This window comes from Scyliorhinus torazame, chromosome 4, assembly GCF_047496885.1.
Source record: "Scyliorhinus torazame isolate Kashiwa2021f chromosome 4, sScyTor2.1, whole genome shotgun sequence".
Lineage (NCBI taxonomy): Eukaryota > Metazoa > Chordata > Chondrichthyes > Carcharhiniformes > Scyliorhinidae > Scyliorhinus > Scyliorhinus torazame.
In genome coordinates, this window is record NC_092710.1 from 266,971,054 (window position 1) to 266,998,565 (window position 27,512).

Below are 27,512 nucleotides of genomic sequence, written 5' to 3' on the forward strand. Positions count from 1 at the left end.
CCTTGGTAGCCCAGAGGCGGCTCTTGGTAAAGGCCAGAACTCCGGCCTCTTTTGACGCCTGCACTCCCGGATCGCCTGACACCCCAAATATCGCTATCCCCCAGCTCAGTTTTACCCGAGTGTCCAAGACCTTGGACATAGCCTTTGCAAAGCTTTTCCAAAATTCTGTAAGTGCCGGGCATGTCCAGACATATGGGTATGGTTCGCTGGGCTCGGAGCATCTCACACGTCTATCCTCTACCCCAAAGAACTTACTCATTCTCGCCCCTGTCATATGCGCCCGGTGCACCACCTTAAACTAAATTAGGCTAAGCCTGGCACAAGATGAGGAGGAATTCACCCTGCCCAGCGCGTCCGCCCACAGGCCCTCCTGCAGCTCCTCCTCCCACTTGCCCTTCAGCTCTTCCACTGAGGCCTCCTGCAGCTCCTGGTATATGTCCGATACCTTGCCATCCCCCACCCACGTGCCCGAGACCACCCATCCTGTATCCTCCGGGCAGGTAACAATGGAAAGTCCCCCACCTGCTTTTTCACGAATGCCCGAACCTGCATGTACCTAAAGGTATTCCCTGGGGGTAGCCCAAATTTCTCCTCCAGTGCCCTCAGACTAGCAAAAGTCCCATCAATAAACAAGTCCCCCATCCTTTTGATACCTGCTCTGTGCCAGCTTAGGAACCCACCATCTATTCTACTTGGAACGAACCTGTGATTGTTCCGTATCGGGGTCCAGACTGAAGCCCTTGCCTCCCCGCTGTGCCGTCTCTACTGACCCCAGATCCTCAATGTCGCTGCCACCACTGGGCTCGTGGTGTACCGTGTCGGCGGGAACGGCAGCAGAGCCGTTATCAATGCCCCCAGGCTAGTATCTCTGCAAGACGCCACCTCCAACCGCTTCCATGCTGCCCCGCCCCTTCCTCTACTACCCACTTCCGAATCATGGATATATTCGCTGTCCAATAACAGCTGCCAAAATTCTGCAGCGCCAGCCCACCCCCACCGCGCTCTCAGAACCGTCTCTTAACACGCAGGGTCTTGTTTGCCCATACAAATCCTGTAATAATCCTGTTTACCCGTTTGAAAAAGACTTGGGGATGAAGATGGGAAGGCACTGGAAGACTAACAAGAACCTGGGGAGGACCATCATCTTCACGGACTGCACCCTGCCCGCCAGGGAAAGCAGCAGCATGTCCCACCTCTTAAAGTCCTCCTCCATCTGCTCCACCAGCCGCGCTAAATTGAGCTTGTGCAGGGCATCTCAACTCTTAGCCACCTGACTGCCCAAGTAGCGAAAGCTCCTCTCCACCATCTTTAGCGGTAGCTCTCCCAATCTCTTTTCCTGGCCACTTCCATGTATCACAAAAAGCTCGCTTTTCCCAACATTCAGCTTATACCCCGAAAAGTCCCCGCAATCTCTAAGGATCCGCATGACCTCCACCATCCCCTCCACCGGATCCGCAATGTACAGGAGCAGGTCATCCGCATACAGTGAAACCCGATGCTCTCCCACCCCCCCCACCCCCACCCCCCCTCCCTCACCCCCGCCCCGCCCCAACCAGCCCCTTCCAGTTTCTGGACTCCCTCAACGCCATGGCCAGCGGCTCGATTGCCAGGGAAAACAGCAGAGGGGGACAGGGAGCAACCATGCCTCGTTCCTCTATGTAACCTAAAGTACTCCGACCGCAGCCGGTTCGTTGACACACTCGCTACCGGGGCCTGATACAATTTATCCCACCCTATAAATTCCTCTCCAAACCCAAATCTGCCTAACACTTCCCACAGATACTCCCACTCCACCCGATCGAAGGCTTTCTCCGCGTCCATTGCCGCCACCACTTCTGCATCTCTTCCTCCCCCCCCACCCCCCCCTTCCGAGGGCATCATGACCACATTCCGGAGCCTCCGCACATTCGTGTTCAACTGCTTGCCCTTCACAAACCCAGTCTGATCCTAATTGATCACTCCCGGGACACAGTCCTCAATCCTAGGGGCCAAGATCTTGGCCAACAGTTTGGCATCTACATTAAGGAGCAAAATTGGCTTATAGGAGCCACATTGCAATGGGTCCTTATCTCGCTCAAGGATGAGCGAGATCAGAGCCTGCGACATCGTCGGGGGAAGGGTTCCATTTTCCTTAGCCTCGTTAAATGTTCTCAACAATAGAGGACCCAGCAGCTCTGAGAATTTCCTTTAAATTCTACGTGTTACCCATCCAGTCCCGGGGCCTTGCCCGACTGCGTACCCTCCAACCCCTTAACCAATTCCTCCATCTCAATCGTCGCCCCCAATCCCTCTACCCGCCCCCACTCCACCTTAGGGAACCTCCGTTGGTCCAGGAATTGCTTCACCCCCCCCCCCCCCCCCCCGGGTTCTGACTCAATTTGCCATAAAAGTCCTTGAAGACCTTGTTGATCCTTGCCGAGCTCAGCACCGTGTTACCACCCCCCCCCCCCCCATCCCTAATTCCCCCAATCGCCCTGGCCGCCTCTCTTCCGCAGTTGATGTGCCAGCATCCTGCTTGCCTTCTCCCCATACTCACACCACTTCTTGTACCTTCCTCAACTGAGCCTCAGCCTTCCCCGTGGTAAGCAGGTCAAACTCCGCCTGCAGACACCGGCGCTCCTTTAACAACCCCTCCTCGGGGGATTCCGCATACCTCCTGTCCACCCTAAGTATCTCCCCCACCAACCTCTCCATCCTGTCCCTCTTCTCCCTGTTGGCCCTGACTGAAATTATCTCCCCTCTGATAATTGCCTTCAGCGCCTCCCAGACTACACTCAGTGAAACCTCCCCTGTATCATTGGTCTCCACATAGCTTTGGATACACCGTCGAATCCGTCCACAGACCTCCTCATCCGCCAATAGTCCTACGTCCAGTCTCCACAGAGGGTGTTGGCCTCTCTCCTCCCCCAGTCCCAACTCCACCCAGTGCGGGGCATGGTCTGAGATCGCAATGGCCGAAAACTCCACCCCCTCCATTCTCGGTATTAGCGCCCTACTTAACCACAAAAAAAAATCAATCCGTGAGTACGCCTTGTGCACATGGGAGAAGAAAGAAAACTCCTTGGCCTGGCAAATCTCCACGGGTCCACTCCCCCCATCTGGTCCATGAACCCCCTCAGGACCTTGGCCGCTGCCGCCTCTTACCCGATCTCGACCTAGACCGGTCCAGTACCGGGTCCAGGACCGTATTGAAGTGCCCCCCCCCCCACATTACCAAACTGCTTGACTCCAAATCCGGAATCCTACTCAACATCTGCTACATGAACCCTGCATCTTCCCAGTTCGGAGCATACACATTCACTAGCACCACCGGGGCCCCCTGCAACTTGCCACTCACCATAATATATCTACCCCCTTTATCCGCCACAATACCCGCCACCTCGAATGCCACCACTTGCTCACCAAAATTGCGACCCCCCCCGGTCTTCGCATCCAGTCCGGAGTGGAAAACCTGCCCCACCCATCCCTTCCTCAGCCTGGTTTGATCAGCGATCTTCAGATCTGTTTCTTGTATCATGGCTATGTCTGCCTTTAGCCCCCTTAAGTGCGAAAACACACGGGCCCTCTTGGTCGGCCTATTCAGGCCTCTTACATTCCACGTGATCAGCCTGGTCGGGAGGCTAATTTAACCCCCCCCCCCCCCCCCCCCCCCCCCGCCGACTAGCCATCTCCTTTTTTAGACCAGTCACGTGCCCGCGCCTCCCGCACACTCCAGCACCCCAGCCGGAGGCTCCCCGTCCCGACTCTCCCCATTTAAAATCGATTCTCCTTCAATCAGCAAAGCAGCATCCCAGCCACCCGCCCCCCCCCCCCCCCCCCAGTCAAGCATTCGCTTAACCCCCCCCCATTGCACTCCCGCAAGCCAGCTGACTCATGCTGACCCCGGCCGCTCCTGCCTCCACCTCCAATCCCACTGTCGGCTCCCCTTACAAGTCTCCAGCCCCCCCCCCCCCCCCCCCCCCACCTAAATGAGGTAAAGAGAGTCCCGTTACGCCCCCCCCTACACCCCGTGTGTACAGAAAAAGAAGAAAAAAACGCAAGGCACAATACTCTCAAACCCCCTAGCTTCGGGTACTGCCCCCACCATTGAGCGGATAAACCGCTCTCCCTGTCTGGGCCAACCCCACCACCTGTGACGCAGCTCTTCCCAACTGCGATCTCGCCCAAAACCTCGAGGGCCCAGGGCAAAGGGGGCAATAAAAACACAAGAGAACACAGGGAAAACCCCAACATACTGCCCCCCCAGCCCCCACACCCCACCATCAACCCCCACAACATACTACAGTCCATTAGCTCGAGTCCAGCTTCTCATTCTTGATAAAAGTCCATGCCTCGTCCGGCGTTTCAAAATAGTGGTGCCAGTCCTGATATGTAACCCACAGCCTCGCCGGTTGTAACAGCCCGAACTTCACCCCTTTGCTGTGGAGGACCGCCTCGGCCAGGTTGAATCCCGCACGCTTCTTGGCCAGCTCTGCACTCCAGTCCTGATAGATACGGATCTCGGTGTTCTCCCACTTGCTGCTCCGCTCCTTCTTCGCCCATCGCAGGACACACTCCTTATCGGTGAAGCGGTGGAATCTTACCACCATAGCGCTCGGCGGCTCGTTCGCCCTAGGCCTCCTTGCCAGGACTGTGCGCCCCATCCAGCTCCAGGGGCCGCAGGAAAGCCCCCGCACCCATCAGCGTACCCAGCATTGTGGTCACATACGTCCCAGCATCCGACCCCTCCACACCTTCAGGGAGACCCAGAATCCGCAGGTTCTGCCTCCTTGACCTATTCTCCAGGTCTTCCAGCTTCTCCTGCCATTTTTTGTGCAGCGCCTCGTGCAGCCAGGCCCAAAATCTCATCCTCGTTATCAGAGGCCTTCTGCTGCACCTCCTTAATCTCCGTCCCCTGCATCTTCTGGGTCTCCACCAAGCTCTCAATTGACGCCTTCATAGGGGCCAACATCTCCGCCTTTAACCCCGCCATGCAGCTTCTCAAAAACTCCTGCTGCTCCCGTGACCACTGGGCCCACGCTGCCTGGTCCCCGCCAGCCGCCATCTTGATTTTTGCACCCGTTCTCCTCTCTTCTCCAAAGCCGCTTTTTTGATCGCCCCTCTCCTGGTCCACTCCATACAGCACTGGGGGGACCCACACCGGGAATCGCCGTCAAAGTGCCGCTGGAGCTCCGTAAAAGGGCCTAAAAGTCAGTTATCGGCGGGAGCTGCCGACTATGCGACTTACCTAGGCATAGCCGCAACCGGAAGTCCAAACTACCCTGTCCTGTATCCCCTGTGGCAGTAGAAGCAGAAAGGTCAAAACCTGCCTTCGCACAAAATCCCTTACCTGCAGATACTGAAACCCATTCCTTCCCGGCAATTCAAACTCCACTTCAAGATCCTCCAAATAGGGAAATCTCCCATCAATAAACAGTTCCCCAGCCTCTCAATCCCTGCCCACTGCCACCTCTGAAACCCCCCTCCATCCTCCCCGGGGCAAACCGGTGATTACCACAAATTGGAGCCCACACTGATGCACCTTCCACTCCCATATGCTTCCGCTACTGTCCCCAAACTCTCAGGGCCGCCATTACCACTGGGCTTGTGGAGTACCGGCCAGCGAGACTGGCAGAGGAGCCATTACCAATGCCCTCAAACTTGTGCCCAGAATTGAGCAGGAATGCTTCAGTTAAGATATAACGAGTGTTTTCATTAAGGTTTAGTATAACTTCCTTGCTCATGCATGTCCTGGGATATTTAATATCATTAAAAGGAAGCAAATTTTCAATTAAAATGAAATAAAATAAGCATATAATAGAGAGTTTCTTGCCAGGCCAATCTTCATCAGTATTCTTTTATTTGGTTCATTTAACAGGTTATGCATCAGACACCCCATGATTGGTACTGATTTTTTAATAATCACTTGCTGCTATTGCTGTTGGTGTCAATTTTTCTTCAATTGAACAAACGGACAGATCTATTGAACTGGAATCCGCTTTTTCTTCAGTGGAACCTCTTCTCATCTGAACTTTTGTTTTTAATCCGCTAACTGAAGAATCAACATCCTTGAATTTAAATCCCCATTGTGATGGAATCTCTGGTTTTGAAGCTTGTAAAGTTTGAAACAGGCCCTAATTGAAAATAGAAACTGACTCTTCCACTTTCTAAGGAAACTAGACTGAAACTGAGGGCAGGATTTTCCAGTTCTGTCATGACAGATGCAGTGAGCCAGCCAATAGCTCATTGACTTTTGCATTGGTAATCCCACTGGCACCGAGTTTGGAAATCAAAACTTGGGGAGACTGAAATGGATTGAAATCATAGTCATTAGAACTTGGATGATCTCGGTGGTGAAGTACAAGCAGGCTCAAGACCAAGGCTACATCAAGAAGCTGAGAATAGGCAAATATACAGTTGCTGCAGCTGTTCCTGTTAGTTGAAGACAACATTGGTGGATTGGCACCATCCAGACTGTGGGGCTTTGAGGAAGTTCTGCAAATGCGTACCATTTATGGTGAATGCCTTGGGTGGCATGGTGGTGCAGTGGTTACCACTACTGTTTCACAGCACCGAGGACCCGGGTTCGATCCCGGCCCCGGGTCACTGTCCTTGTGGAGTTTGCATATTCTCCCAGTGTCTGCGGGGGTGTCACCCCCACAACCCAAAGATGTGCAGGGTAGGTGGATTGGCCGCACTAAATTGGCCCTTAATTGGAAAAATAGAATGGGGTACTTAAATTAAAACATTTTGGTGAATCAATGCCTTACCTGTTGGGGATCAGGCTACATTCCACGAAGACAAGTTGAACTGCTTTAGTGAGGAAGGCTATTATCTTAACAAAGAACATTATGACTGAAATTAATGACATATGCTGAGTGGACTGAGTCAATTTGTGAGATCTGTCTCAGTTTGATCTGCTATTTAATCTATAATTGACTGCAATTTACCCGTTCAACGTTTTTGTAAATAATTACATTTCAGATGGCCTTTTGGCTAACTTTTTCTTTAAAAAATGATAACTGGTTGCGGCAGCGATCTTAGACCCATCTTCACTGAACACCGTGTAGCCCTTTTCCATTTTGGTCTCTGGTCTGAACGGTGCAAAAATGCTGCCATTGGACTTGATGAGACAAACGGCAAATCCAGATTGAATGGCGAAAGAGGTTAGCTCTCTCTCCACAGATTTTTGTGACTATCTGCAGCATTTTCCTTTGGGATTCAGACATATCTACCACTTAGGAGGAAGAGGGCGGTGTCGCTGCCGATGAGCATCTCACTGTGCGACGGACAGTGTGGAGGAAGATGGCGGCGGGCAGGTTCCCTGCGGGTGTCCTGAGCTTTAAACAGGTGAGGAGCCGGAGGCAGAGTCCGGGCCGCGCGGCCGTTCACTCAGCGTTCCAACCGATTACATCACATTGGGAGCGAGCGCCTAGCCCGCGACAACGCAAGAGCGGGCGGCTGAGTGTTCCCAGCAGCGATCCTTGCTGCACCCTCAAGGCTGTCATTGGGCTTCTTTTGTTGGTATTTGTACGGTTCACGGGAGTCTGACAGTTCGTCCGTTTGTTTTATTGATTCCCCGTTGTCTCTTATCAGAGCAATGTTGATAACATGAAACGGGATAATTAGAATCTATGGAGAGGACAAATTTATGTTGTTTTATGAATGAAAGTCTCTCCTTTCCGAATAAGTGAGCAAACTCAGTCCAGTGCCTACCGATCTATGAAGTACGGGAATGACAGATAATAAATCATACTTCCTCTCAGTTTTCACGGAAGAGGGGAGTAGTGAGAATAAATGAGCACAAGAAGACTAAGCAGAGCAGTTAATTAGGATAGTTGTAGTAAGAAGACTTACAACACCAGGTTAAAGTCCAATAGGTTTGTTTCAAATCATTAGCTTTCAGAGCACTGTTCCTTCCTCAGATTCACCCGAGGAAGGAGCAGTGCTCCGAAAGCTAGTGATTTGAAACAAACCTGTTGGACTTTAACCTGGTGTTGTAAGACTTCTTACTGTGCTCACTGACCCAGTCCAACGCCGGCATCTCCACATCATAGGATAGTTATAGATGAGGACGTATTCATGAAGAAGAGAAGATGATTGTAAAAAGCCCCACGGCAGCATAGTGGTTAGCACAATTGCTTCACAGCTCCAGGGTCCCAGGTTCAATTCCCGGCTTGGGTCACTGTCTGTGCGGAGTCTGCACGTTCTCCCTGTGTCTGCGTGGGTTTCCTCTGGGTGCTCCGGTTTCCTCCCACAGTCCAAAGATGTGCAGGTTAGGTGGATTGGCCATGCTAAATTGCCCTTAGTGTCCAAAATTGCCCTTAGTGTTGGGTGGGGTTATGGGGATAGGGTGGAGGTGTGGGCTTTGGTAGGGTGCTCTTTCCAAGAGCCGGTGCAGACTCGATGGCTGAATGGCCTCCTTCTGCACTGTAAAATCTATGTCTATGTCAAGCTCTAATAGCATGCTATGTAGAATGCAGTGAGAAGTCAGGCAAGAAATTTGCAGAGGCTTTTACCCAAACTTTTAATGAGACTTAATGGATAGCTTTTTCAGAGATCCAGCATATGTAGATAGATTGGGGAAGCTGGGACTGTTCTCCCTGGAGGAGACCAGATTGAGAGGAGGTTTGATTAAAAAATCATGAGGGATTGGGACAGAGTAGACAGGGAGAAACTTCTGATTGGCAAAAGGATTGAAAATCCGAGAACATTACTTTAAGTTAACTGTCAAAAAATGCAATGGGGGGGACAGGAGAAAAAACATTTTTACACAGCAAGTGGCTAGGATCTGGGTTCCACTGCCTGAGAATATGGTGGTGGCAGAATTAATTGAGGCACTCAAAAGAGAATTAGATTGTTCACTGAATGTTAGGTGGATTGGCCATGTTAAATTGCCCCTAGGTGGGGTCAACGGATAGGGTGGGGGATTGGGCCTCGGTAGGTTGCTCTTTCAGAGGGTCAGGGCAGACTCGATGGGCCGTATGGCCTCCTTCTGCACTGTAGGGATTCTATAATTCTAAATAGTAAACGTTTGCAGGACAACCTGGAATGACTGGGGTGTGGGACTAGATGAGTTGCTCTTATAGAGAGAGCAGCACGGTGGCACAGTGGTTAGCACTGGTGCCTCACAGCACCAGTGACCCGGGTTTGATTCCAACCTCGGGTGACTGTCTGGTGTTTGCATGGGTTTCTTCCCACAGTCCAAAGATGTGCAGGTTAGGTGGATTGGCTGTGCTAAATTTCCCCATGGTGGAATTACGGGGATATAGTGGGGGATTTAGGGTGCTCTTTCAGCTGGTCGGTGCAAACACAATGGACAAAATGGCCTCCTTCTGCACTTCTATGAACCCAAACATCAGAGGCTGAATAGCTTCTTTCTGTATTGTAAATATTCTATGATTTAATGGGCAGAATTGCCTCTTCAAATTCTCAGCTTTTCTCAGTCAAGCTGGTTGATCTATAATCATAGTTGCATTGGCCTGCAATTTCAGCGATGCAGTGAAGGCAGAGGTTGCATTTGAATCTTATTGGTGGGTCAGAGCAGAGCAAGTTTTACTCTGCAAATTATCCATGTTGTGTCCTTGATGTAGATACTTAAAGTGGAAAAAGGTGCAAGAGATCTTTCCACTATCTTTGAAATAAGTATATGTTATTTTGTTTAAGCTCAGCATTGCAAATTGATGACTGATTATGTGAATTATCTATTTTCCAGTTCATGCATCGACAGAAGGTTCTGAGTTTGTACAGGAAAATTTTAAAAGTCATTGATGAGATTCCAAATGAAGGGGATAAACAGTATCTTAAAAATTGGGCAAGACAAGAATTCAAACAGAATAAAAATGCTACAGATGAAGTAAGTCGCTGTTAAGTAAACAAACTTTGCTGCTATTGCGTGTGTGTAACTTGGAAAGAACATGGTATTTTTCGTATGTTCTATGTTTTTCATGTATGGGGTCTGCCTGAACTGTACGTAGAACAATACTTTACACTGTACCCTGGCACACGTGACAATAAATCTAAATCCTCGTTCTTCCTGGCTGCAATCTAAGAGTACTAGTACAAAAGTCTGAGGTACAACCCCCATAGCCCACCACAAGGTCCACCACACCAAGTTCATGCAGGAAGAGACTACAAGTGATCAGTGGCCACATGGTTCCTGGCCGTGAGGACCAGAGAATCACGGGAGGCTGGCGCATAGGGTGCCGGGCCGTTCAATAGATGCAAATAGGTCATTAAGGCCCATTTGTACTTTTTTTCATCCCCCCCCCCCCGATGGCCAGTGCCCATCGGGACCTCATTCATGCTGCCAGGTGGGGGGGGCCAGAGCACAGGGGGTCAGAGCACGAGTGGCGATCCCGATTTATACCCGAGGCAATACCCTCTCCCTGCAATCACAGCTTTGGGCAGGCTAGCTTATTCCTCTGAAGATCTTTCCTGACAGCACTGCCAAGACAGAGGCAAGACTCGGGAGTGCGATTAATCACACCTCCTGATTCCTGCTTCCAATGGGGAAGCCAGCCCCTTAATGCTGTTTTGCTTTCTTTTTTTTAATAAACATTTTATTGAGGTATTTATGGTTTTATAACAACAGAAGAAACCGTGCACATACAAATATAAACATAGTGCAAAAGCCGTCTTCCTCCCTCACAGGTCCCACCTTTTCTAACACCATACTCTAAGCTAAACTAAACCCCAGCCACCCCCCTTTCTGCTGACGGTTTTTTTTCCCCAAAGAAGTTGACGAACGGCTGCCACCTCCGGGCGAACCCTAACATTGACCCTCTCAGGGCGAACTTGATTTTCTCCAGACAGAGAAAGCTAGCCATATCAGATAGCCAGGTCTCTGACTTTAACGGCTTTGAATCCCTCCAAGCTAATAACATGGGCTACCAGGGAAGCAAGGGCCAGAATGTCTGCCTCTTTCTCCTCCTGGACTCCGGATCCTCTGACACTCCGAAAATCGCCACCTCTGGACTCGGTGCCACCCTTGTTTTTAACACCTTGGACATGACATCCGCAAACCCCTGCCGAAATCCCCTTAGCTTTGGGCATGCCCAGAACATATGGACTTGGTTCGCTGGCCCTCCCGTACACCTTGCGCATCTATCTTCTACCCTAAAGAACCTGCTCATCCAGGCCACTGTCATGTGGGCCCGGTGAACGACCTGAAACTATCAGGCTGAGCCTGGCATATGTTGTGGACACGTTGACTCTATTCAACGCATCTGCCCAGAGACCATCCCCTATCTCTCCTCCTAACTCCTCTTCCCATTTGTTTCAGCTCCTCAGTCTGCATTTCCTGTGACCCCATGAGTTCTTTATAAATGTTCGAAACCCTCCCCTCTCCCACCCACATTCTGGAAACTACCCTGTTCTGTATCCCCCTTGGTGGTAGGAACGGGAAGGTTGAGACCTGCCTGCGTAGGAAGTCCTGCGCCTGTAGGTACCTAAACTCATTCCCTCCCGTCAATTCAAATTTCTCCTCCAGCTCCCTCGATAAACATATCTCCCAGCCTCTCGATCCCTGCTCTCTGCCATCTCCAGAACCCTCCATCTAGCCTCCCCGGGGCAAAGCGGTGATTATTACAGATTGGAGACCAGACCGATGCTCCCTCCGCTCCCACATGTCTCCTTCATTGCCCCAAGACTCTCAGGCAGAGGCAAAGTTACCAATGCCCCCAAACTAGTGCCCTTGCCATGATGCCGTCTCTACTCGCTCCCACACACCCACTTCCTAATCATGGCTATATTCGCTGCCCAATAATAATGACTAAAGTTCGGCAGCACCAGCCCCCCCCCCCCCCCCCCCCCTCCGCTCCAGCATCCCCTTTTTTACTCGCAGGGTCTTCCCAGCCCCCCCCCCCCACCCCCCCGCCCCGCCCCTGGACCAGCTTCTTCCGGCTCTCAATGCAATTGCCAGCAGCTCTATGGCCAGCGCAAACAGCAGCGGGGAGAGGGGGCATCCCTGCCTCGACCCCCGGTGCAGCCTAAAATAGTCCGATGTTAACCTGTTCGTCCGTACGCTCGCCGCGGGCGCCTGGTACAGCAGTCTGACCCAGTCGATAAAGCCCCGTCCAAATCTAAACCACCCCAGTACCTCCCACAGATACTCCCATTCCACCCGATCAAATGCCTTCTCTGTGTCCATTGTGCAACCATTACCTCCACGTCCTTACCCTCTGGGGACATCATGATCACATTCAGCAACCTTCTTACGTTGGCTGCCAACTGCCTACCCTTAACGAATCCCGTCTGGTCCTCCCCAATCACGTCCGGAATGCCGTCTTCAATCCTAGAGGACAAGAATTTGGCCAACAGTTGGCCGTCTACATTTAGTAGGGAGATCGGACTATAGGACCCGCACAGCTCCGGGTCCTTGTCCCGCTTCAAGATCAGTGAGATCGTGGCCTGTGACATCGTCGGGGAAAGCACCCCTCTCTCTCCCTTGCCTCATTAAATGTCCTCCTCAACAGCGACCCCAGTATCCCAGAGAACTTTTTATAAAACCATTGGGTACCCGTCCGGCATTGGGGCTTTACCCGACTGCATGGTCTTCAGCCCGACTGCTATTTCCTCCAACCCGATCGGGGCCCCCAGCCCTTCTACCAACTCCTCGTCCACCTTCGGGAACCTCAGCCCCCCTAAGAATTGCCTCATCCCCTCCGGCCCAGCTGGGGTTCCGACTCATACAATCTGCCGTAAAACTCCTTCAACGCCTTATTAACCACTGCTGAATCTCTGGCCAGGTTCCCATTCCCGTCCCTTACTTTCCCAATCTCCCTGGCTGCCTCCCTCTTTCTGAGCTACTGCGGAAGCATTCTGCTAGCCTTCTCCATATTCATAAATCGTCTCCCTCGTCTTCCTCAGCTGCTCCACCGCCTTCCCTGTAGTTAACAAGCCAAACACCACCTGTAGCCTCCATCGTTCCCTTAAAAGCCTTGCCTCTGGGGTTTCCGCATATCTCCTGTCGACCTGTAGTATTTCCCTTATCGGTGACTTCAGGTGACGGCGGGCGGGAGGCGGCGCACAATGGAGAGCCCCCGCTCGGGAACGGCAATTTTGGGGCTTTAAGCCCGGTCCCAGGGTCCGCGGAGGCGGCAGAAGAAGGGAGAAGGCACGGAGGAGGCACTGAGAAGACACAGGAGGAAAAAAAGAACAAAGAAAAATGTCGAGGGTGAGCAGAAAAACGGCCGAAAAAATACCAGCTGGAGGTCCATCGGGGAGTGGCGCAGATTGCGAAATGCATGGAGACGGTGAGGAAGGAGATGAGGGAGGCTTTGAGTGTGCTGGTGGAGGAGGCGGTTTCCCCGGTGAGGACGGAGGTGACGAGCGCAGTGGCGGAGGTGCGAGAGCAAGGGGAGGCGCTGAAGGAAGTGAAGGAGACGTTATTGCAGCATGGTGATCAACTTGCCTCGATGGGGAAAGAGATGCGGAAGGTGATGGATACTAACAAGGATCTGCGAGGAAAAATGGAAGACCTGGAAAATAGATCCAGGCGACAGAACTTGAGGATTGTGGGGCTGCCCGAAGGAGCTGAAGGACCGAAGCCGACTGAGTATTTTGCCGCGATGCTGGCAAAACTACTGGGGGAGGGGGAGGACCCCTCCCGATATGAACTGGATCGGGCTCATCGGTCGTGGAGGCCTGTACCAAAGGCGAGTGAGCCGCCAAAGGCAGTGACTCTGTGCTTCCGTAAGTACAGGGTGAAGGAGAAGGTCCTGAGCTGGGCCAAGCAGAAGCGGGCGGTGCAGTGAGCTGGAGCTGGTATACGTGTATACCAGGACTTTACGGTGGAGCTGGCAAGGAGGCGGGCTGCCTTCAACCGGGTGAAGAGGGCACTGTACATTAGCAAGGTGCGGTGCGGCATTGTATATCCAGCGAAGCTGAGGGTGACTTACAAGCTCAGGGACTTTTATTTTGGAACGGCGGAAGCAGCGGAGGAGTTTGCGAAAGCAGAAGGACTGTGGCAGAACTGACAAACTGAGGAATGGCCATGTGCCGATGTAACCTCATGACTGTATTTTCTTCTTTTCTGTATCACTGCGCGCGGGTGTAGAGATTAAAGGAGCCAAGGTGGTATATATTTGGACGAGGGAAGGGACGGGACTTTCACTCGAAATGAGAGTTCTTTGGGGTGTAGGTGGATAGGTGGGGTTTGTATGCTAAAAGGGGATCTTTGGGCTTTCCTGGGGCCGGGCAAGTGGGAAAGGGACCCGGGCAGGGGCCTCCACGCTGGCCAGTGTGTGCTGGCCAGTGAACGGGAGTGAGGTGGGGGGAGGGGCTGCGGCCATCGGAGCCTGGCAGAACAGGGTCCGAGTGGTCTAGCCGGGGTGGAAAGTTGGTGGGGAAGGAGGAGTTTTACAAGAGGCAGTGGACGGGAGGAGCTGGAGGCCTGGGGTGGGGGGGTAGGGGGTGGGGGGGTGGGAGCTGTGTAAGATTAAGGGTGACTACGGGTAATCCCTGATTTATTTTTGTCATTTGTTTATGTAAACATGTGGGTTGAGGTTTGGGGGTTGGTGGGATCGTTGTTATTATGGGGACTGACATATCTTGCTGATTATTGTTTATAGTTGATGGATGTAAATGTGGGAGAAAATGTGAAAATGGAGGAGAATTTAAAAAAATAAAATTAAAAAAGTATTTCCCTTATCAATCGGTTTGTTTCTGTTCTGTCTACCTTCTCCCTGTGGGCCCGTATCAAGACCTGCTCCCCTCTAACCACCGCCTTCAGCCTCCAAGAACATTGCAGCCGAGACTTCCCCTGTGTCATTAACTTCCAGGTAGTTCTGGATACATTTCCTCAGCCGTCCGCACACCTCCTCATCTGCTAAAAGTCCCACGTCCAGCCTCCAGTGCGGGCGCTGGCTACCCTCCTTGCTCACCTGTAGGTCAACCCAGTGCGGGGCATGATCCGAGATCGTGATCGCTGAGTAATCAGTGTCCACTACCCCCCTCAGTAAAGCCCTGTTCAGGATAAAAAGGTCAATCCAGGAGTACACTTTATGCACGTGCGAGTAGAAGGAGAACTCCTTCACTCACGGCCGCCCAAATCTCCATGTGTCGAGCCCCCCCATCTGCTCCATGAACCTCTTTAGCTCCTTTGCCATTGCTGGCACCCTGCCTGTCCTTGAGCTCGACCGGTCTAGCCCTGGGTCAATGACTGCGATAAAGTCCCCCCCCATGACCAACTTATTCGAATCCAGGTCCGGGATCTTCCCCAACATCGTCTTTATGAACTCCACATCATCCCAATTTGGCGCGTACACATTCATGAGTACCACCGGCAGCCTCTCCAGCTTCCCACTAACCATAATGTAACGGCCTCCCACATCTGCAACTATTCTTCCCGCCTCGAATGACATTCGCTTGTTAATCAGGATCGCGACCCCTCTAGTCTTAGAATCCAGCCCCGAGTGCAAAACCTGTCAGACCCATCCCTTCCTTAATCTAATCTGATCAGTTACTCTAAGATGCGTTTCCTGTAACATTGCCACGTCCGCCTTCGGTCCCCTCAAATGCGCGAACATGCATGCCCTCTTAACCAGCCCATTTAGCCCTCTTACGTTCCATGTGATCAGCCTGGTTAGGGGGTGCTGGAGGGCATTTTCTGATACTGGACTATGATATAAATTATAAGTGGACCTGTAACTACATTTGTGCTCCTATATTACTTTTGAATAGTTTTGATGAGACAAAATGTACTCATTGGCTTAGATGCCTATTTAGAAGAGGCAATTTGTTGAAATAGATAGTGTATACACAATGCTGTTAATATCAGAAAAGAAACAAAATGGCTGTTAGCTATTTTGTGATATTGAAGACACAAAATGGCTGAACAAGCCACATTTCTTGTAAACTGTCTTATGAGAACCAACCGTGGGTATGTATAGGGAGTATCCCAACAGCCGCTGATAACAGCTTCACAGAACAAGACATGCAATGTATCCTTGATAAAGCTCAAGGACCACAGCTGTAGACAGGACATATCCTTGTATTAGTTTTGAATGACTTCTGTATGAAGTTAGGGGCGGGTAAGACAACACCCACTTTAACCATATGTGTGATAACTGGGATGCTAAGAAAATTGATTGACTGCATGTAATAAAGTGTGATGCGAATATAGTTGATTGATTGTATGTAAATAAGAATCTGCCCCTTTAACCTGTATATTAACCCGTGTGAGCCTTAGCTCAAGTGAGAAAATGTGCTGTCAATAGGCTGCGGAATCTCAGGCTTTCTCTCCCAGAATTCTGATATAATAAACTGCTTTTTTTACTTATACTCAGGTCTTCGTGTGAGTATTTTCACCTCTAACAGGGGGCTTCTCGCCACCCCCCCGGCCTCCTTCTTGTCCCACAGCAAAAGTCCCTCCTCCATCTGCAGAACATTTTCCCCCCCCCCCAGTAACAGCACTATGCAAACCACCCCCTTCAACAAGCAAAACATCTGCTCACCCCCCACTGCGCTTCCGTGAGCTAGCCCGCCCAGCTAGCTTGGTGACCCCCGCCCATGGCGCCAGACATTTTCCCACCTAATGTTCCCTCCCCCCTGCTCGGACACACATATGCAAAAGAAAAACAATCCCAATACAATTGCCCGAAAGAAACACAAAAAAAATCAAACAGATGATCCAACATCTAACATTCGCACCTCCATCCCCCATCAGTGCAAACTTTAACTCACACAGCTCTGCAGCAGGCCCCAAATCAATACAGAAGGCATTACAAATAACGTCCAAAAAACAAGAAACGTTTTAACATGAGCACTGCAGCAAAGTTCAAAGACTCAGTCCGCCACCAGCCCTCATGCCATTCTCCCATTTACAGCTCTGTGTCTGCCTGGTCCACTGTAAAATACACTCCTTGTCAGGTACCTGTGAAATCTCACCACAGTTGCCCTCAGGGGGTCCCCCACACGTGGCTTCCTCGCGAGCGCTTGTGAGCCCTGTCCACCTCCAAGGGTCGGGGAACGTCCCATCCCCTAGTAACTTCTCGAACGTGCCCGCTATTTGTGCCCCAGCGTCCACCCCTTCGGACCCCTCCGGGAGACCAACGATTCTCAAGTTCTGCCGGCGGAACCTATTCTCTAGATCCTCCACCTTCTCCAGGAGCCTTTTCTGCTGGTCTCTCAGCATCCCCACCTCCAACTCCACTGCTGTTTGGTGTTCCTCCTGCTCAGTCAGTGCCTTCTCCACTTTCTGGATCGCCCGATCTTGAGCATCCAGTCTAAGTTCCAGCCGCGCAATCGATTCCTTAATCGGGTCCAAGCATTCCTGTTTCTGCTTGGCGAAGTCCTCCTGTATGAACTGCATCAGCTGCTCCGTCGACCAGTGGGTCGACAAGCCAGGACCCTGGTCGTCCGCCATGCTTTCTCCCGCTGCAGCCTCAGCCCAAGCCTTCTCGGTTTGCCTATTTCTTCCTTTGCGAGCAATTCTGGTCCGCCTCTCCATGCACTGATTAGAACAAAGAACATAGAACAATACAGCGCAGTACAGGCCCTTCGGCCCACGATGTTGCACCGAAACAAAAGCCATCTAACCTACACTATGCCATTATCATCCATATGTTTATCCAATAAACTTTTAAATGCTCTCAATGTTGGCGAGTTCACTACTGTAGCAGGTAGGGCATTCCACGGCCTCACTACTCTTTGCGTAAAGAACCTACCTCTGACCTCTGTCCTATATCTATTACCCCTCAGTTTAAAGTTATGCCCCCTCGTGCCAGCCATATCCATCCGCGGGAGAAGGCTCTCACTGTCCACCCTATCCAACCCCCTGATCATTTTGTATGCCTCTATTAAGTCTCCTCTTAACCTTCTTCTCTCCAACGAAAACAAGCTCAAGTCCATCAGCCTTTCCTCATAAGATTTTCCCTCCATACCAGGCAACATCCTGGTAAATCTCCTCTGCACCCGCTCCAAAGCCTCCACGTCCTTCCTATAATGCGGTGACCAGAACCGTACGCAATACTCCAAATGCGGCCGTACCAGAGTTCTGTACAGCTGCAACATGACCTCCCGACTCCGGAACTCAATCCCTCTACCAATAAAGGCCAACACTCCATAGGCCTTCTTCACAACCCTATCAACCTGGGTGGCAACTTTCAGGGATCTATGTACATGGACACCTAGATCCCTCTGCTCATCCACACTTTCAAGAACTTTACCATTAGCCAAATATTCCGCATTCCTGTTATTCCTTCCAAAGTGAATCACCTCACACTTCTCAACATTAAACTCCATTTGCCACCTCTCAGCCCAGCTCTGCAGCTTATCTATATCCCTCTGTAACCTGCTACATCCTTCCACACTATCGACAACACCACCGACTTTAGTATCGTCTGCAAATTTACTCACCCACCCTTCTGCGCCTTCCTCTAGGTCATTGATAAAAATGACAAACAGCAATGGCCCCAGAACAGATCCTTGTGGTACTCCACTTGTGACTGTACTCCATTCTGAACATTTCCCATCAACCACCACCCTCTGTCTTCTTTCAGCTAGCCAATTTCTGATCCACATCTCTAAATCACCCTCAATCCCCAGCCTCCGTATTTTTTGCAATAGCCTACCGTGGGGAACCTTATCAAACGATTTGCTGAAATCCATATACACCACATCAACTGCTCTACCCTCGTCTACCTGTTCAGTCACCTTCTCAAAGAACTCAATAAGGTTTGTGAGGCATGACCTACCCTTCACAAAGCCATGCTGACTATCCCTGATCATATTATTCCTATCTAGATGATTATAAATCTTGTCTCTTATAATCCCCTCCAAGACTTTACCCACTACAGACGTGAGGCTCACCGGTCTATAGTTGCCGGGGTTGTCTCTGCTCCCCTTTTTGAACAAAGGGACCACATTTGCTGTCCTCCAGTCCTCTGGCACTATTCCTGTAGCCAATGATGACATAAAAATCAAAGCCAAAGGTCCAGCAATCTCTTCCCTGGCCTCCCATAGAATCCTAGGATAAATCCCATCAGGTCCCGGGGACTTATCTATTTTCAGCCTGTCCAGAATTGCCAACACCTCTTCCCTACGTACCTCAATGCCATCTATTCTATTAGCCTGGGGCTCAGCATTCTCCTCCACAACATTATCTTTTTCCTGAGTGAATACTGACGAAAAATATTCATTTAGTATCTCGCCTATCTCTTCAGACTCCACACACAATTTCCCATCCCTGTCCTTGACTGGTCCTACTCTTTCCCTAGTCATTCGCTTATTCCTGACATACCTATAGAAAGCTTTTGGGTTTTCCTTGATCCTTCCTGCCAAATACTTCTCATGTCCCCTCCTTGCTCGTCTTAGCTCTCTCTTTAGATCCTTCCTCGCTACCTTGTAACTATCCATCGCCCCAACCGAAACTTCACACTTCATCTTCACATAAGCCTCCTTCTTCCTCTTAACAAGAGATTCCACTTCCTTGGTAAACCACGGTTCCCTCGCTCGACGCCTTCCTCCCTGTCTGACCGGTACATACTTATCAAGAACACGCAGTAGCTGATCCTTGAACAAGCCCCACTTATCCAGTGTGCCCAACACTTGCAGCCTACTTCTCCACCTTATCCCCCCCAAGTCACGTCTAATGGCATCATAATTGCCCTTCCCCCAGCTATAACTCTTGCCCTGCGGTGTATACTTATCCCTTTCCGTCATTAACGTAAACGTCACCGAATTGTGGTCACTGTCCCCAAAGTGCTCTCCTACCTTCAAATCCAACACCTGGCCTGGTTCATTACCCAAAACCAAATCCAACGTGGCCTCGCCTCTTGTTGGCCTGTCAACATATTGTTTCAGGAAACCCTCCTGCACACACTGTACAAAAAAAACGACCCATCTATTGTACTCGAACTATATCTTTTCCAGTCAATATTTGGAAAGTTAAAGTCTCCCATAATAACTATCCTGTTACTTTCGCTCATATCCAGAATCATCTTCGCCATCCTTTCCTCTACATCCCTAGAACTATTAGGAGGCCTATAAAAAACTCCCAACAGGGTGACCTCTCCTTTCCTGTTTCTAACTTCAGCCCATACTACCTCGGAAGAAGAGTCCCCATCTAGCATCCTCTCCGCCACCGTAATACTGCTCTTGACTAGCAGCGCCACACCTCCCCCTCTTTTGCCTCCTTCTCTGAGCTTACTAAAACACCTAAACCCCGGAACCTGCAACATCCATTCCTGTCCCTGCTCTATCCATGTCTCCGAAATGGCCACAACATCGAAGTCCCAGGTACCAACCCACGCTGCCAGTTCCCCTACCTTGTTTCGTATACTCCTGGCATTGAAGTAGACACACTTCAAACCACCTACCTGAACACTGGCCCCCTCCTGCGACGTCAAATCTGTGCTCCTGACCTCTATACTCTCATTCTCCCTTACCCTAAAACTACAATCCAGGTTCCCATGCCCCTGCTGCATTAGTTTAAACCCCCCCAAAGAGCACTAACAAATCTCCCCCCCAGGATATTTGTGCCCCTCAGGTTCAGATGTAGACCATCCTGTCTGTAGAGGTCCCACCTTCCCCAGAAAGAGCCCCAGTTATCCAAAAATCTGAATCCCTCCCGCCTGCACCATCCCTGTAGCCACGTGTTTAAATGCTCTCTCTCCCTATTCCTCATCTCACTATCACGTGGCACGGGCAACAACCCAGAGATAACAACTCTGTTTGTTCTAGTTCTGAGCTTCCATCCTAGCTCCCTGAAAGCCTGCCTGACATCCTTGTCCCCTTTCCTACCTATGTCGTTGGTGCCAATGTGGACCACGACTTGGGGCTGCTCCCCCTCCCTCCTAAGGACCCGGAAAACACGATCCGAGACATCACGTACCCTTGCACCTGGGAGGCAACATACCAAACGTGAGTCTCTCACGCTCCCACAAAAGCTCCCACAAAATGTAGGATTCCTCTTCACAATTGCCTCCATCATCAATTTTCCGAATCAAATACGACAAACAATCGGGGAAAAAGGTCCAAGGTCCGACCCGAGTGGGAGACACCAAATGTGCGACCTACTCCTTCAGAGCCGCCACCAGAAGTCGCTGTTTTGCTTTCTACAGATGCTGTCAGGCCTGCAGAGTGGTTCCAGAATTTCCTGTTTTTAATTTCAGATTTCCGGGATCTGCAGTCTTTTGATTTTTACATGATATAATCTGACACTTCGGTATAGAACAGGGGGAATGTTGCATTGTTAAAGATGCTGGGTGGGATTCTCCGTTGGCCGCGCCGAAATCAGGGCGTGCGATCGGGCAGAGAATAGCTCCCTACTCCGAAATTGCAATTGACGCCGAATTGCGGTGCTCCGCCTCCCTGAAAACGGCGTCAATACGGCACTTGCCGTTCGTAGTTAAAACAACGTTCGCATATCATTAGTGGACGATTCTCCGCCTGTGAAGGGCCGAGATCCCAACACCACGGTCCACGTGTGCTCTTACATATCGTGAACCTGGCGTGATGGCTGCTGAGACAGAGGGACTACGGACAATGACCAGCACCGCCATACTTCGCTGCTGGCCGGGGGGGCTTCTGACAGGGCTGGGGGGAGGGGCGGGGGGGTTAACCAAGAGGTGGTCTGTGGGGTAAGGGTGGATGGGTACGCAACACCGTACCGCAGCCGGCAAGGCAGCCATGCAGCTGCGCATGCCCCTGATAGCCCGCTTTAAACCTGGTTCCCTGGATCGTATAGGTGACCCCTTTGGCGCCGCTGCTACCCCCTCACCTGTAGCAGGTGTGGCCCCGATTTTTCTGATGTGAAAGTCCACGGATTCTCCTTTGGCGTTAGCACTTCGACTCAGAAACGGAGAATCCAGCCCACTAACTTTCCACTGAGACAGTAAGACAAGTTCTGCCTATTCATTTGGACATTAAAGACCACTGTGAAACGGGCATTGGAAGAATTCTCTTGCTCTTCTTCAAAGAACAATGTTTATCCGTTGAGATCACCAAGACAGATTAAGTAGTCATTTATCTTATTGTTTGTGGGGCCTTCCTAATCACAATTTGGCAGCCAACTAAACAACCATTGCATTTGAAAAGTAATTCGCTGGCTGCAGAATGTTTTGGGAGGCATGAAAGGGAATGCATAAACGCAAGTTCCTTCTAGGTATGTGTAATGATATTTTTAAAAGCTCTCTCTCTACACAATAATTATATGGGGTAAAGTTCTTCTAAATCTAGCCAGGTCATGTACTAAACCTTTGTTAATTATTCCCTACAGGATGCAGTGCGAATGATGTTCACCCATGGAAACCTGCAACTTAAGGAGCTAGAAAACATGCTTCGATTAGCAAAATAAAGGACATCAGCAGTGCATTGATTTGGCTAACATTTTCCAAAACAATTCTGGAAATGCTGAGACCTGTTTGGACCATGTGTTTTTGGCTTTGAAGAAAGGTTACAGGAACATGGGAGTAGGAAGGAGTAAGCCGTTCGGCCTGCTTCACCATTCAGTTGAACATGGCTGCTCATCTACCTCAATGTCACTTTGCTGCGCTATTCCTATGTCCCTTGATATCATTGTGCTCATCTCAATCCTAAATGGCCTGCCCCTTATTCTGAGACTGCCCTGTGGTTCTAGACTTGCCAGCCAGGGGAAACATCCTATCTACATCTACCCTGTTATGCCTTGTACGAATTTTGTAAGTTTCAATGAGAGCACGTCTCATTCTTTAAAACTCTAGAGAATATTGGCCCACTTTCCTCGATCTCTCCTCAAAAGGAGATTAGTCTGGTGAACCTCTATTCCACTCCCTCCATGGCAAATACATCCATCCTTAGATAAGAGGACCAAAACTGTGCACAGCACTCCAGGTGGAGTCTCACTAAGACACTATGCAATTGCGGAAAGACATCTTTACTCCTGTACTCGACTCCCCTTGCAATATAGGCCAACGTACCATTTGCCATTCTAATTTCTTGCTGCACCTGGATGCCAGCTTTTTGTGACTCATGAACAAGGAACCTAGGATCCTTTGGACATCAACAGTTCCCAACATCTCAGCATTATCTACCAAAGTGGATAATTTCACACTTATTCACAATTATATTTCATCTGTCATGTTCTTGCCCATTCACTCAGCCAAACCAAATCCCCATTGAAGCCTCCTTGCATCCTCCTCGCAACTCACATTCCCACCTAGTTTTATGTCATCAGCAAATTTTGAAATATTTGGTTACCACATCCAAATCATTTACACAGGTTGTGAACAGCTGTGACCCTAGCACTGATCTTTATTGTACCCCACTAGTAACAGCCTACCATCTTGAGAATTACCCATTTATTCTTATTCTTCTTTTTCTGTCTGTTCACCAATTCTTCATCTATACCAGTATATTCCTCCCAATCCCATGTGCTTTAATTTTGTTTACTACCTCTTGTGTGGGACGCTATCAAAAGCCTTCTGAAAGTCCAAATACACCACATCCATAGGTCTCCTTTACCTATGCTGCAAGTTACATCCTCAAAAAAACGTGAACAGGTTTATCGCTGAAAAAAGCTTTTGTTTGGCAGTTAACTGTCGGTCACCATTAGCTGTTGCATTCACCATGGCAAAGCCATTACCAATCAGAGTTCACTTGCCAACCAATCAGCACTCTCTTCCCATACCAGTATAGATTCATAGAATAGAATCATAAAATCCCTAGAGGCAGAAGGAGGCCATTCGGCCTATCGAGTCTGCACCGACCATTTGAAAGACCACCCTGCAGAGACCCAATCGCTGCCCTATCTCTGTAACCCCACCTAACCTTTGCATACTTAGGGGCAATTTAGCATGGCCAATCCATCTAACCTGCATATCTTTGGACTGTGGAGGAAACCAGAGCACTCAGAGGAAACCGATGCAGACACGGACAGAATGTGCAAACTTTACACATACACAGTCACCCGAGGTCGGAATCGAACCCGAGTCCCTGGCGCTGTGCCGCCCCAAAGTATAAAGTTGTTGTTTCCCTTGATTTTGGTATTCTTGCACATTTCCTGATGAATGCAAGATGAAAAACTTCGACAAATTGTCTTTTTTCAGCAATATTGAAGTCCTGTACCACCAAACAATACTTTACAGGTTTGTCAAACGTGACTTCCCTTTCATAAATCCATGTTGACTCTGCCCAATCATATTTTTTCCCAAGTGTCTAGTTATCACATCCTTTATAATAGACTCAAGCATTTTTCTTACTACGGACGTCAAGCAAATGGGTCTATAGTTCTCCATTTTCTCTCCTGCCCATCTTAAATAGTGGGGTTATATTTGCTACTTTCCAGTCTGCAGGAACGTTTCCAGAATCTAGAATTCTGAAAGATAAATCACTATCTCGAAAGCCACCTCCTTCAACACCCTGAATGTAACTATCAGGTTTGGGGGATGTATCAATCTTCAATCCAATTAAATTTTTTTGAGTACTACCTCTTTATTAAAACTAATTTCTTACAGTTCCTTATTTTCACAAGTCCCTTGGTTTCCTTTTATTTCTGGAATATTTTCTGAATCTTATTTCCCAAATACAGATACAATGTAATTGTTTAGTTTCCCACCATTCCCTATTCTCCATTATAAATTCTTCTATTGGATTGGATTTGTTTATTGTCACGTGTACCAAGGTACAGTGAAAAGTATTTTTCCCCGAGCAGCTCAATCAGATCATTTAGTACATGTAAATAAAAGAAAATACATAATAGGGCAACGCAAGGTCCACAATGTAAATACAGACACCGGCATCGAGTGAAGCATACAGGAGTATCAAGGTAATACATGTAGTATTAATCAGGTCAGTCCATAAGAGGGTCATTTAGCAGTCTGGTAACAGTGGGGAAGAAGCTGTTTTTGAATCTGTGTGTGTTCACAGACTTTTGTATCTCCTGCCCGATGGAAGACGTTAGAAGAGTGAGTGAGCCGGATGGGAGGGCTCTTTGATTATGCTGCCCGCGTTCCCCAGGCAGCGGGAGGTGTAGATGGAGTCAATGGATGGGAGGCAGGTTCGTGTGATGGACTGGGCTGTGTTCACGACGCTCTGAAGTTTCTTGCGGTCGTGGGTCGAGCAGTTGCCATACCAGGCTGTGATGCAGCCAGATAAGATGCTTTCTATGGTGCATCTGTAAATGTTGGTAAGGGTTCATGTGGAATTTCCTTAGTTTGCTGAGGAAGTATAGCCGCTGTTGTGCTTTCTTGGTGGTAGCGTCGACGTGGGTGGACCAGGAGAGATTTGTGGTGATGTGCCCCCCTAGGAATTTGAAGCTGTTAGCCATCTCCACCTCGGCCCCATTGATGCAGACAGGGATTTGTACAGTACTTTGCTTCCTGAAGTCAATGACCAGCTCTTTAGTTTTGCTGGCATTGAGAGATAGATTGTTGTCGTTGCACCACTCCACTAGGTTCTCTATCTCCCTCCTGTATTCTGACTCACCAATATTGGAGGTCTGACCCACTATGTCTCCGCCTGTAATGGACCCACATTTGTCCTTGGTAATCTTTTCCTTTAAGCATACTTTAAAAAAAAAAATTTGCCCAATTCATTTTTTCCAATTATGGGGCAATTTAGCGAGGCCAATCCACCTACCCTGCACATCTTTTGGGTTGTGGGGCGAATCCAACGCAGATACGGGGAGAATGTGCAAACTCTGCACAGACAGTGACCCAGAGCCAGGATTGGACCTGGGACCTCAAAGCCGTGAGGCAGCCATGTTAACTACTGCGCCACCGTGCCGCCCTGCAGGTTACTTTTTGACCATTTAGTTCCTTACAAAACTTTCAGGTCCAATAAAACATTTAGTTGATGAAGGCCCAAACCACAGATTCCTGTCAAGTCCTCTTTTCACATACTTAAAGAAGCTTGTACAGTTTGTATGTTTCTCGCTAGCTTACATTCATATTCTCTTTTCCTTTTCTTTATCAATTTCTTGGTCCAACTTTGCTGGATTCTAAATTGCTCCCAATCCTCAGGATTATCACTTCTTCTGACAACTTTTTAAACCATTTATCTAATGCAATCTTTAACTTAATTTGTTAGCCACGGTTGTATTACCTGTTTTTTTGGCTCGAAGAAACCTATATTTGTTGTAGATCATGTAATACCTCTTTAAATCGTAGCCATCACCTGTCTACGATCAAATCCTTTAATATATTTGCTCAATCGTATGGTAGTACAGTAGTTAGCACTATTTCTTCAAGGCACCAGGGACCTGGGTTTGATTCCCGGCTTGGATCATTGTCTGTGCAGAGTCTGCACGTTCTCCCTGTGGTTGCGTGGGTTTTCTCCGGGTGTTTTGGTTTCCTCCCACAAGTTCCAAAAGACGTGCTTGTTAGGTGAATTGGACATTGAATTCTCCCTCCGTGTACCCGAACAGGTGCCGGAATGTGGCGACGAGAGGATTTTCACAGTAACTTCATTGCAGTGTTAATGTAAGCCTACTTGTGACACTACTAAAGATTATTATAGTCTCCTGGGTTCTCATACCTTCATAGTTTCCTTTGTTCAGATTTAGAACCCTAGTTTCAGAAATAACTATATCACTTTCAACATGAGTGTCAAATTCTATCATATTATGGTCCCTATTTCTTTTTTAAAAAATATATTTTATTGAAATTGTTTTCCCTGAGCAACATTTTTCCCGCTTACAAAACAAGCGAAACGATAACAGTAACAAAACAGAAATTTTTAAACTTTTTAACAATAATAATAATATACAAGTAACAAAACCTCGTACTCTATTGACCTATACTCAACTGAACCTCCTCCCCCCCCTCCCTCCCCCCTGGGTTGCTGCTGCTGGTCATCCGTCTTCCCTCTAACATTCCCCTAGGTAGTCGAGAAATGGCTGCCACCGCCTGGAGAACCCCTGAGCCGATCCTCTCATGGCAAACTTTATCTGCTCCAGTTTAATAAACCCCGCCATATCGTTTACCCAGGCCTCCAGTCCGGGGGGTTTCGCCTCCTTCCACATGAGTAGGATCCTGCGCCGGGCTACGAGGGATGCAAAGGCCACGACATCGGCCTCTTTCGCCTCCTGCACTCCCGGCTCTTCCGCAACTCCAAATAGAGCTAACCCCCCAGCCTGGTTTGACCCGGGCCTTCACCACCTGCGAAATCACTCCCGTCACTCCCTTCCAATACCCTTCCAGTGCCGGGCACACCCAAAACATATGTGCGTGGTTTGCCGGGCTCCCGCCACACCTCCCACATTTGTCCTCCACTCCAAAGAACCTGCTCAATCTTGCCCCCGTTATGTGTGCTCTATGTAGCACCTTAAATTGAATCAGGCTAAGCCTGACGCATGAGGAAGAGGAATTTACCCTGCTTAGGGCATCAGCCCACATACCCTCCTCTATCTCCTCCCCTAATTCTTCTTCCCACTTTCTTTTTAGTTCGCCCACCGACTCCTCCCCCTCTTCCCTCATCTCACTATAAATCTCTGACACCTTGCCCTCTCTGACCCACACCCCTGAAAGTACCCTGTCCTGTATCCCCTGTGTCGGGAGCCGTGGAAATTCCCTCACCTGTTGTCTAGTAAACGCCCTCACCTGCATATATCT

General features: G+C 49.5%; 1 protein-coding gene across 1 annotated transcript; it reads left to right on the forward strand.

Moving 5' to 3' along the window:
- Positions 1-7,120: 7,120 nt before the first annotated feature.
- On the forward strand, positions 7,121-24,423 carry lyrm2 (LYR motif containing 2). The gene is made up of 3 exons (XM_072499763.1): positions 7,121-7,329; positions 9,695-9,835; positions 22,202-24,423. The coding sequence occupies exons 1-3, from the start codon at positions 7,285-7,287 to the stop codon at positions 22,277-22,279; spliced, it is 264 nt and encodes an 87-aa protein (XP_072355864.1). The 5' UTR covers positions 7,121-7,284; the 3' UTR covers positions 22,280-24,423.
- The last annotated feature ends 3,089 nt before the right edge of the window (positions 24,424-27,512 follow it).

Coding starts and splice junctions, on each gene's coding strand:
- lyrm2 (XM_072499763.1), top strand. CDS start 7,285: ATGGCGGCGGGCAGGTTCCCTGCGGGTGTCCTGAGCTTTAAACAG. Junction 7,330..9,694: donor GTGTCCTGAGCTTTAAACAG/GTGAGGAGCCGG, acceptor TCTATTTTCCAG/TTCATGCATCGACAGAAGGT. Junction 9,836..22,201: donor ATAAAAATGCTACAGATGAA/GTAAGTCGCTGT, acceptor TATTCCCTACAG/GATGCAGTGCGAATGATGTT.